This window comes from Schistocerca piceifrons, chromosome 2 (assembly GCF_021461385.2).
Source record: "Schistocerca piceifrons isolate TAMUIC-IGC-003096 chromosome 2, iqSchPice1.1, whole genome shotgun sequence".
In the NCBI taxonomy this organism is placed as follows: domain Eukaryota; kingdom Metazoa; phylum Arthropoda; class Insecta; order Orthoptera; family Acrididae; genus Schistocerca; species Schistocerca piceifrons.
This window is the reverse complement of record NC_060139.1, coordinates 737,004,855-737,017,022: the sequence shown is the minus strand read 5'-3', so window position 1 is coordinate 737,017,022 and position 12,168 is coordinate 737,004,855. Positions and strand designations below refer to the sequence as shown.

Below are 12,168 nucleotides of genomic sequence, written 5' to 3'. Positions count from 1 at the left end.
CAGTCATCAACAGTCCTATGTCGGTGTTGGCGGATCCAGACGAGGCGTAAAGCTTTGTGTCGTACAGTCATCAAGGATAAACGAGTGGGTTTTGGGCTCCGAAAGCCCATATCGATGATGTTTGGTTTAATGGTTCGCACGGTAACGCTTGTTGATGGTTCAGCATTGATATCTGCAGCAATCTGCGGAAGGGTTGCACTTCTGTCACGTTGAACGATTCTCTGCAGTCGTCGTCGAACCTGTTCTTCCAGGATCTTTCTGCTGCCGCCATGTCGGAGATTTGATGTTTTACCGGATTCGTGATATTCACGGTACATTCGTGAAATGGTCGTACGGGAAAATCCTCACTTCATCGCTACCTCGGAGATTCTGTGTCTCATCGCTGGTGCGCCGACTATAACACCACGTTCAGACTCACTTAATGATCTGCCATTGTAGCAGCAGTAACTGACCTAACAACTGCGCCAGACACTTCGCGTTGCGGATCGCAGCGCCTCTTTGAATACGTGTGTCTATACCAGTTTCTTTGGCGCTTCAGTGTATAAGGGTCACACTTTGCTTTGTTGGTTAATGATATGAAACGTGCTGTGCGCTTCGAACGTACTTGAGGAAGCAAACAGTGAGCTACTAGAGGATTTATATGGCCACAAATCACGCCACGAGATTGACACAGAACAAGGAAATTACGTCTCTGCTGTATCCCATTTGACGCAAGAGGAGCACTGACGTATATCAAAATCTTAAGCCGAGGGGAGCAACGGAGGAACGCGCGAGGGAGGAAGCGGCGCCGCCTCCTTCCCCCGGAGCCGTGACGAGGGAGGGGGAGCGGCCTTGGGTGACGTCACGCGGGCAGCGTTTAGTGGCTGCGCGGGGCGGCGGACGCGCGTGTCGCTGGCAGGTGGCGGAGATGGCGGGTCGTGGGTCGGCGTTCGCTGCCGCTGTGGCAGCCGCTGTGGCGCTCGGAGTCGTCGCGTTCGCCGGCGCGCAGAGGCAGCCCCTCCGTGAGTACTCCAGCCTCTGCGGCCTCACCAGCTCAGAGGCATTACCGTTTGTGGTGTGTTGTGCATTGTGTACGTTCCTTAGGTATACGTCTAAGTGATTACACGATTACTCTACGACACACATCAACTTGTTTCTCGGAGTACAAACAGAAGCATTTTCAGATTATTTCTCTACCATTCTGTTCTCGAGCAGCACACCGGGAAATGAATACCTAAACTTCTCCGTGCGACATCTCATTGCTCTTCCTCCGTCACTGTGGTCATTTCTCCCTATGTACAGTCTGTTAAGTAAGATCATGCTCAGATTAATCAGTAGAAAAACGTATTTCACAACAAACAAGAACTTATAGATGACTGGCGACTCCATGGAATGCTGTGTGCACAACGACCATATATGTTCAATTAAAAGGAAAGTCAGCGTTGGCAGTAATATTGATGTTTTATTGATGGCAGAATCGATCTTCGATCACATAGTGATACTCTTCAGAGCTGATGTGTACAAATTAAACCCAGACACTGGTATCAAAACTGAGAAGCGATCGCTTCTCAGCTTTGGTTATTGATAACTTGATACCAGTGTCTAGGTTTAATTTGTACATATCAGCACTGAAGATGATCACAATATGATCGAAAATCGATTCTGCCATCAATAAAACATCAATATTACGGCCAACGCTGACTTTCCTTTTAATTTTAACTTATAGATTAATCAAACTGAAAAAAGGAAAAATGCAGTTGCAATTAATAATATCCCCAGTCACTTGCAGCGTCGATAATTACTTGGCATCCCCGAAGCATACTCGAATCGAAGTTTTCCGGGTATTCGCGTGAAGAAGACCTAATGTGTCTAATTTGCGAATTCAAAGCGAATTTTGCTTGCTCTTGACGCAGTGTTAAAAATGGGTTTCTTGAAAAACGGTTAATAATATTTTTTTTTTCCACTTTTGAAGTCACTTTACGGATTGAGCCACTTTCTTCAATGTCATCCTCCTTTTTAACCATTTTATAACCTATTATGCACTTTTGTACAATGGCTTTGATTTCCCCATATATTTAGACGCCGAGGTATGACTCATTTTCGGACCTTTGGAATGGCTAAGGAGAAAAACAGCCTCAAAAGCCGACGCGTAAGCTGCACGCATGTCTCTCCTTGTGCATCGTAGTCAAGAAATGCTTTAAAGACACTGCATGAACGACGAAGGTTCCCTCTATTGGGCTGTAAAGGTACTAAGGCGACATGTTTTACCATCTGCGAGTAATGCCGACCACGCTTTTATTTAACAGACTGTAAGTGAGAATCAAAAAAATATTTCGGCATTCTTGTGAGAAAATTTCATGAGAACATCTCATTACCATAGCCGCGGCACTCTCTCCCGTATTTCGTGATATAAAAAAATGAGCTACCCTTATTTGAATTTGTTTGATGTCGTGCGTCAAACCTATCTCGCAAGGGTCTCATACAGTGGAGCAATATTCCAAAAGAGGTCGGACAAGCATACCGGAAGCAGTAGATTTTTGCGTCTTTGGAGTGGTGTGTTCCCCAATTACATCAAAAATTTTTGAATTTGTATGATATATATGTGTGTGTGTGTGTGTGTGTGTGTAGTCGAAATTTAACAACGTATTTTTAGTACTCGTGTTGAGAACCTCACACTTTTTATCGTTCAGTGCCAAATGTCACTTTTCGCACCACGTAGACATCTCGTCCCAATAATTTTCTAGTTCTTTTGATCTGATGATTTTACTAGACAATGAACGAGAGCATCATCTGCAAACAATATAAGAGATCTACTAAGACTGTCTCCTAAATCTTTTATATACATTAAGAATACCAAAGGCCCTATAAAGTAATTTGGCGAACCCCAGATATAACTTCGGTTTCACTAGATGAGTTACCGTCATTTACTATGAACCGCACCTCACCGTCGTGATCATATGAAATTCAAAATCATATACGTGAGTGTTTTGAAGTATTTTTATACGTCATAGTACTTAAATGAATGGTCAGAACTGCACTCATCTTCTCGGTGTACTCTACATAAACGATTAGGTTTTAGGATAGTGTCGTTTAACGTCCTGTCGACAACGAGGTCATTAGAGACGGAGCGCAAGCTCGGGTTAGGGAAGGATGGGGAAGGAAATCGGCCGTGCCCTTCCAAAGGAACCATCCCGGCATTTGCCTGAAACGATTTAGGGAAATCACGGAAAACCTAAATCAGGATGGCTGGAGACGAGATTGAACCGTCGTCCTCCCGAATGCGAGTCCAGTGTGCTAACCACACATAAACGATTAAACAGTGTGTGCTCCTACATCTACAGGCTGCTCGAAAACAGTCTGAAAACCTTGTAAGGGTTCAAGTGGTTCAAATGGCTCTAAGTACTTTGGGACTTAACGTCTGTGGTCATCATTCCCCTAGACTTAGAACTACCTAAACCTAGCTAACCTAAGGACATTACACACATCCATGCCCGAGGCAGGATTCGAACCTGCGACCATAGCAGCAGTGCGGTGCCGGATGAAGCACCTAGAACCGCTCGGCCACAGCGGCCGGCCCTTGTAAGGGTGTTGCAGGGTATATTGTGCTGAAAGGGAACTGTTAAGAAAAAAAATTCGATACCTTCCGAGTTAATCAGCATTGAAGTAAGTTAGTCAGGCCGTTGCGCGAGCAAACGGAAGCGCTCCTCCAAATACAATTAGTGTCAGTTGTTCTCTTAACGTAGACGCTACAGAACGAGTCCGCTCAAACCTTGGCTCAGGTTCGATTCTTACTGCCGCCCCATGTCCAATTTCTGTGTCGCCTGATTGGTTAACTTCAATGTTAATTAACACGAAAACGCCGCAACTATCGAATTTGTTTCTTAACAATTAAAACTCAGCACATCCACCTTGCAACATTCTTGCAAGCATTTCACATTGTTTCTGACCATCCACTATTCTCCTCAACTTACCTTACGTGCCTGACGGAGGTTTCTTTCTGTGCCCGCGCCACTTCCTTCTTTCTGTTGCAGTAGCGAATGGTGTGGAGCAGACTGTTGACAAATCTCAGTATAAGCTCGAATCTCGATTTTTCGCTTCCTGTTGTTTTTGCGAGATGTATATGGGAGAAAGTGACATTTAAGTTGAATCTTCAAGGAAAGTACACTCTCAGATTTTTAACAGGAAGTCACATCGTTATGCGCAGTTCCTGTCTTGTAACGCCTCTCACTCAATTTCAGAAATTTCGCGCTTATTAGACAAACCCGTGACAAAGCGCAGAGTCCTTCTTCGGTACTTCTCCATTTCCTCTATCAGTTTCATCCGGTATGGGTCCCAGACTAGGGATAAGGATCAGTAAGTATCCGTCGAACGAATGTTTTTGTTGGCTTCCTTCTTCGTGGTTGCTCTACTCTTTCTGGGTTGTCTTTCAGTGATGACGATGTGTTTGGTATTTCTTTCTATGAATCTCAGTTTGGTATCTAATTTTTTCGACGGTTAATTTTATGTGGTCGTTCCATTTTAATTAGCCACGTACACATATTCCAAATAATTAGTGAACGCGATTGTTTGTAGTGTGTGTAATCAAACAATAGCGATACTTTCCTCATATTTATAGGCAATATGTTACATTTGTTTATGCTGACGGTAAGGATCTGCGTCAGACTGCTTGATGACTACGTTGTTCTCTACAGAAAAGTAACATCTTTGAGTTGTAGCAGGCAATTCCATATAGAATTAGACAGAATATCTACTTCACCTTCTGAATGATGGTTTACTATAAATGTGGAAACCTAAAAGACGTAATCACGAACAGTACGATGCAGACTGTCCAAGAAGGAATAATCAGTATGCAAGGATCTGATAGGAACGATCATTCAAAGCAAAATAAGTTCAGTAAACAAGGACTGTAAAATGCATACGTCAAGACCTATTAACACTTCTTCTTCTCTTTGTTCGATAATGTGAAACAAATATTTTCTACTGAGAGCCCTTTGCTTCCCATCTTTTGAGACGTCGTAGTATGAACGAAAACAAGCCAAAAAATTCCAGTAAACACTGACTCTAAAGCGCATACCTTAAGAGTCATGAGCACTTACTAATCTTCCCTACTGTGAAACATATCGGTACTACTGAACAAGTGTTCATAGCTCTCAAGGTTATGCATTTCAGAGTCAATGTTTACTCGATAACTTTTCCTGGTTTTTGTCCATGTTACCTCCTCACAAAATAGGGAAACCCAAGAGTTCGCGGTAGAAGAGACTTGTTTCACAGTATCGAAGATAAAGAGGTGTTCATTGAACGTAAGCGTTTCAGAGCCCATGTATACTACTTTCCTCTGAATGATGGTTCCTGTCGTATCCCTATATACTGACCATTCCTCATGGGACACACTATATATGTAGTAGGTTTGAGTGGCAAAGTCACCTTGCTTGAGTATCCGGATGTAATATTAACGAAGCAACAAAAAGTAATATGGACATGTAACATCTCTTTTGACGAGGGTGAATGGTAGATTATGAATCGCTGCGATGTCACTGCGAAAGTGTACGACTTCTGCAAAGGAGACTGCATGTATTGTTTATTTTTTAAGCTGGCCTGGTGTCTATGATCATTACCTTGTGGGGTTTTGGGAAGATGTAGAAGGAGTTCAGAGTTTTGCTGCTATAGATGTGACTACGTTACAACCGTTCAGTTCTTTGGTATACGGCGACACACGGAAAACTTACTAACGGAAAGGGCAAAAAGACGGTACGACTATGTTTCTCACGGTAAAAGTTACCGAATACGTAATGAACACTAGCGTATTACTTATATTGAACACAACGAGAAGACGAGATATATTAGAATGCGTTTGGGGTAATATGAACTTACCCTCCATCCAATCGCGAATGGAGATGAAGAGAAGCGTAATTTTTAATTGTTATCACCTATGCGCTGGACAATGCCTTGTTGAGGATTTACCGAGTGGTTTAAACATAAAGGTGGAGCTTCGAAATGAGGCGAGCTGTTCATCCAACGAGCCGTGCTCCCAGACGTATTGTCTTCTCTTGGTGTCTGTCGTGTACCAAAGGGGTTAGCAGTAGTGGAATATTCTGATGGACGTGCAGCTATCTTGAGGTCTTCGAAACTCAGAAGAGTGTTCCTGGAACCACTCTGTAGCAATTCTAGACGCGTTGCGTATCACATATCGCATTGTCCTGCTAACTGCCCAAGACCGTCGGAATGCACAATGGACATCATCATACAGGATGCTTACGTACGTGCCACCTATCAGAGTCGTATCTAGACGTATCAGGGGTCGCATATCACTCCAATTGTACACGTCCCACACCATTACAGAGCCTTCACTAGCTTGAACAGTCCCCTGCTGACATGCAGGGTCGATGGATTCATGAGGTTGTCTCCGTACCCCCACACGTGCATCCGCTTGATACAATCTGAAATGCGACTCGTCCGACCAGGCTACACGTTTCCAGTCATCTTATGTCGGTCTTGACGGGACCAGGCGAGGCGTAAAGCTTTGTGTCGTGCAGTCATCAAGGGTATACGAGTGGGCCTTCGACTCCGAAAGCGCATATCGATTATGTTTCGTTGAATGGTTCGCACGCTGACACTTGTTGATGGCCCAACATTGAAATCTGCAGAAATTTGCGGAAGGGCTGCACTTCCGTCACGTTGAACGATTATCTTCAGTCGTCGTTGTTCTCCTTCTTGCAGCATCTTATTCCGGCCGCAGCTATGTCGGAGACTTGATGTTTTACCGCATTCCTTATATTCACGCGGAACTCGTGAAATGGTCATTCGGGAAAATCCCCACTTCATCGCTACCTCGGATATTCTGTGTTCCATCACTCGTGCGCCAACTATAATGCCATTGTAGCAGCAGGAACCTATCTAACAACTGTGCCGGACACTTGTTGTCTTATACAGTCGTTACCTACCTCAGCGCCGTATTTTGCCTCTTTAAATATCTCTGTATTTGAATATGCATCCCCGTATCAGGCGCTTTAGTCCGGAACCGCGCTGCTGCTACGGTCGCATGTTCGAATCCTGCTTCGGGCATGGATGTGTGTGATGTCCTTAGGTTAGTTAGGTCTAAGTAGTTCTAGGGGACTGATCACCTCAGATGTTAAGTCCCGTAGTGCTTATAGCCATTTGAACCCTCTACCAGTTTCTTGGCGCTTCAGTGTATTATAACATAATGCACGTACTCAAACGAAATGCTTCTCTTCATGGACATACAGCTGCAGTGGTGTCACTGAAATACAGGGCGAGGCAGCTAAGACAGTCCATATGAGATATACCTAGCATGACTAAATAGATCGAGGTGCTGTTTTCACCGTGTTATCGCAGACAATGTTCTATTGTTTATAGTTGTCGAATTATGACACCGACTTTTTTTTCAAATGGAACCACATAATTTTTTCTTAGACGTTTGAAATAAACTTCTAGAGGATTTCAACGACACAACATGTATGGGACTTGATCAAACAGTATCGAGATAAAAGCACCGCAAACATTGTCCCACCGTCAGGAGAACAGATTCCACAAACGTCTGATCTCTTATACCAAGTACAAGCAAACGCGTACCTCAGGTGTTATTCTTGTGTTGACCCGTGCGCATGCAGCCCACCAGTCTGTGTTCTGCAGAAATCAGATAACTTGCTCGTAAAGCTGTTGAGAAATTCAAAACACATGCGACAGTCGAAAAAGTGAACATCGTTCACGGCGAATGTTGGCAAATTATTAGAGCAGGGGTGCGGTTGTATGCTGAGGAGTGTCGACTGTGCCGACCACTCCCGATCCGTCCTTGCAATCGTAAAAAAAGAAAAAAAAGTTCTAGGAACTGAAAATGTAGAGAATAAAAAACTTCAAGAGGAAACAAGAGCAAACGATGAATAAAATGAAACTTACATTGTAGGAGCAGTAACACACAATGCAAATGTCACTAACAGGCATCTAGGAAGTATGAGAGGGATCAACCAACGTGTAGCATTGTTTATACAGTATAACTTCATAGCATGTAGGAATGCTGGAGATCAAAATTTTGAGCAATTGGTATGACAGCCGCGTTCTCCGAACACTACATCCCATCGCATTTCATCCCCTTCACATTTCGCTGTATCTACAGCTTCATAGCAGTGACTTCTAAAATTGGTTACATTTCTCCAAACGTTATCTACGAAAAGGACAATGTGATGCAGCGCATCTGAGCAAAATTTTGTTTAAGAAAGAAGCATCGTTTACAAATCGTGGGTTACGACAAATTATACGTTGGTAAAGCGTTTTGGTAAGAAGCGCGATATAGACTAAAAACAAGAAGTCAAATGTGGGTGTACCTCGCTCCGCAACAAAGAACAGAAGTCAAAATTGCAAGATAACTTATGAATGAACGTGAGCATAATGAGTAGCATTTTCCTGAGTTCACTTTACTTGCTGCCGAGTGGGGCAGCATATTTCTGCCATCTCTACTGCGGCCGTCGCCTCATAGCATACCCCTCTTGGCAATTGTGTCAGCGACCTGTTTCAATCTCACGAAGACCGCCTCCGTAAACTGTCAACCGCATTTATTTGAAGTTGCACGTCGACGGGTGCGAGCATTGTTCGCAAAGCGATAAGTGACGCAACTCTGATTTCTCTCCAAGTATTTACTATATCGTTAAACCAAGTTTCTGAGCATGTCCATATTAAAGACGTCACTCCTTCCAGAGAAATACTTCTCATTGCTACGAGTCTTTAAACCGGTTTGTTGCTCAGCACCTTCCAGGAAGGAATAGTTACTGCCTACACATTTGCTGCACGACAGAGAATGCAAACATGTAATTATAAATATTTCGTTTCGCGAAATGTCTCTTGTACTACGAATCTAATAAAATTGTGAGAAATACCTTCATCCTCCTCCTCCTCTTATGTCTTTTTTTTCTCCTTCTTTTTCAATTCTCCTTCTATTGAAATTTGTTCTCAGCTTTCTTCCTCATAAATCAGGCTGTTTGTCCCTCGAAAATTTCATTGATTTTTCACTATTTTGTATCCGTCAGAATTTCACATTTTGAGCAATCCGAGCAACTGAAGACTATTGTCGTTTTTCCGATTTTCATTAATTGTGTTATGTAGCTTTCTGAATAAAGAGGCATTTCTTTCATATGGAAATTTTCTTTATCCCCATTTAACGCCTGTCACTCTAAGATATGCATTCGCAAGTGTCCTCAAATGCCTCGTTTAAGCACTACCATTATTTGCAGTGGTAACTTCTTTGGTGTCCTTAATTTACACTTACACAACAACTCTGAGACTACCAATTCACGTCAGAATAGAAGTCGAGGAGAGCACAATAACTAGATCGGCATTACTTAACTGAAAAGTCTCATTCGCGCGCTTAAGTGTCTTCAATTTACTTCCTAGTTTTCCACTAGTTAGCACAATGCTAAAGTAGCTAACATTCTTTATTCATGATTCAATACTAATAAAAAGATGAGAATAAGTAATTTATAGCATTTAAAATCGACATTGTTTGCAATTCGTCCGTTTACAATTGTACCAAACTTCTAAACCTTATCTACGTCTTCGTATATCTAACAGATTGCTTGTGCGATGACTATGATCCTTCTACAACAGATTCCGCGGAAGTGCCCTTTGTCTACCATCGACTTTGAAGTTTCGTATATATTTCAAACGACAAAATTGTTAATATCAAAATAAACCAGAGAAAAGACAGACCTTCAATTATTCATTACTATTATAAATTAATTTATTTCCAAACGAGAGTTCTACGACAACTACAATTTCAAGGTAACAAATGCAGCACTAAAAACATATGCAAGAGATGGTGGAAAGTGTCATAAAGTCACACAGAAGAGTACAGTAGCGGAACATTTGGAAGGAAGATTCCTTCAACATAAAAATAAAATCAGTCGGCTATAGTTAAAAATAAAGCAGCTGACATAAGAAGAAGCTAGGAAGATTAAGGTTTAATATTCTATGTAGACTAGGCCGTCAGAGACGGAGCACAGGTTCGAATAGAACAAAGATAGCGTTTGCAAACAATTGTATCGTTTTCAAAATGTCGATTGTGATATTCGCCCAACTCGCTTTAGGATACCACACGTAAGAAGAAATCTGTATAGTACTAAAACACTTAAATTCTACTTGTTTTTCTAAGCAAACAGTACCTGTAAGAACAAGGGTCATTGCGGAGCATAGCTCTAGATGTCCGAGACATACTCTGGATGTCATTCTCTGTGCACTAACGTTCTCTCTGTCTATCCGTCTCTCTCTCTCTCTCTCTCTCTCTCTCTCTCTCTCTGCGTATATATACGCACATATCTCTCTGTCCACAGACACGCACTCGCACAGGCACCCACCCACCCACAGAAACACACATACACACAGACACACACACAGACACACACACACACACACACACACACACACACACACACACAACTGCAAAACTACAGGCGTAAAACCCGGCAGTCAACGAAGAGTGGGAAAGGAGGTCGTACGTGAACAATAATTTAACGAGAAAGTTGCGGTGACGTACAGTTTGTGGTTGTTATAATGTTTTAAAGCCAATAAATACCGACGGAACTTACTACGATAGACCAGAGAGAGCGGCTGAAGCAGAAGAAGAGAGCGTCTGGAAGAAAAGATACACAGACATAGGAAGTATAGCGTCACGACAGCTTATTCTGTTGGGGTTCCCAATGTCGGCCCCCATGAACACGGCGCATACTTTAAAATGTACCTCTCTTAATGTAGGCCTACTGAATGTAATTAGTAAGTTCTTTTGCAATGCCCGTTTGGCTCACTTTGTACATCACTGAGCTCATGGGATGGGTAACAATCTCACGCGCACCGGAGAGATGCATTGCATTACATATTATGTTCACTGCTGCTGTACACTAGCATAGTTCACGAATGCTGCTGTTGTTGTTGTTAGAAAATTGTTATTGCGTACATGTTGAAAACAACAGATTCCGTTCTTAAAACCAAGAGCATTGCTTGAAGGCTTCTATGTTTAGCCACGTAGATGACGTGTGCGAAATGACGACAATGCAATGGAGACACAAGATCGATTGTAAAGGTGACAATAAGCAGACGCCTAATCGTTAAATGAATGAAAGAACCGTGGAAGAAGATGTCTAAACGGGGTCTTGAACTCCTGTCTTAAGCCCCCTCTAAATGTAAGAAGGTGTGCCGAAAAGTTATGCCTCCGAATTTTTCATTCTGTTCTCGAGATCGCTTGAGGTACTACCTGTGTCGCATATTTATCGGTCCACTTTTCCAACTTCGCTGACACAAATTGCAACCATCTGCCGCTAGAGTGCTCCAAATTGTAACATGTAACAAGGCGGTGGGTAACATAACAATGTCGGTGCGTGAGAAACAGTGTGCTGTAACCCCTTATAAAACTGAAAGCACCAAATCTAAGAATTCGCCCACACATAGATCACCCTCTCTTTCAGCAAAATGGCGGACAATACACGAGCACTGTGACCTCCGCAGCAACCCGACGCCTTAGGTTCACTGTCATCGCCGACCGGTTTGTGGCCGAGCGGTTCTAGGCACTAAAGTCTGGAACCGCGCGACCGCTACGGTCGCAGGTTCGAATTTTGCCTCGGGCATGGATGTGTGTGATGTCCTTAGGTCAGTTAGGTTTAAGTAGTTCTAACTTCTAGGGGACTGATGACCTCAGCAGTTAAGTCTCATAGTGCTCAGAACCATTTGAACCATTCACTGTCATCAGTCAACCTCCATACAGTCCCGACTTCACCTCGTCCGATAGAACTCTTTCGAGGACATCAGTTTGATAGTGATGAAGCGGTGCATCAAACATTCTACAGTGGTGCTATCGACAAACTGGTCTCTCGTTGGGAAAAATGTGATCGTCACCAGGGTGATTATGTTTAGAAATAAATATATGAAGTCCAAGAATAAGTATGTAGAGTGTTTGTTTTATTTACGAAGAGCTTCGAGAGTTTTCACATAAATACATCATAGCCTTGTAGATTGAGGCTTTCCTATGCTGAAAAAACTGTACAGTACGGTCTTTTACTCAATGTTTGTGGAGTTACGGATATTCTCATCTGCTATTTCGCATTTTTGCTTTCTTCCTATCCCCTCTGTCTGTTTCATTTTCCACTCGCAAGGGAAAGATATGAGTTTTCCGTTCCGTTAATTTCGCAAGCG

The 12,168-nt window shown here is 42.8% G+C and overlaps 1 protein-coding gene across 1 annotated transcript in view; it reads left to right on the top strand.

Annotated features, from left to right (window-relative positions):
• Positions 1-891: 891 nt before the first annotated feature.
• LOC124777561 (protein takeout) overlaps positions 892-12,168 on the top strand; it is a 70,514-nt gene continuing 59,237 nt past the window's right edge. The window contains exon 1 of the mRNA XM_047253016.1: positions 892-1,001. Coding sequence (XP_047108972.1) covers positions 908-1,001 — 94 coding nt within the window. The 5' untranslated portion in view covers positions 892-907. The remainder of the gene's footprint in view (positions 1,002-12,168) is intronic.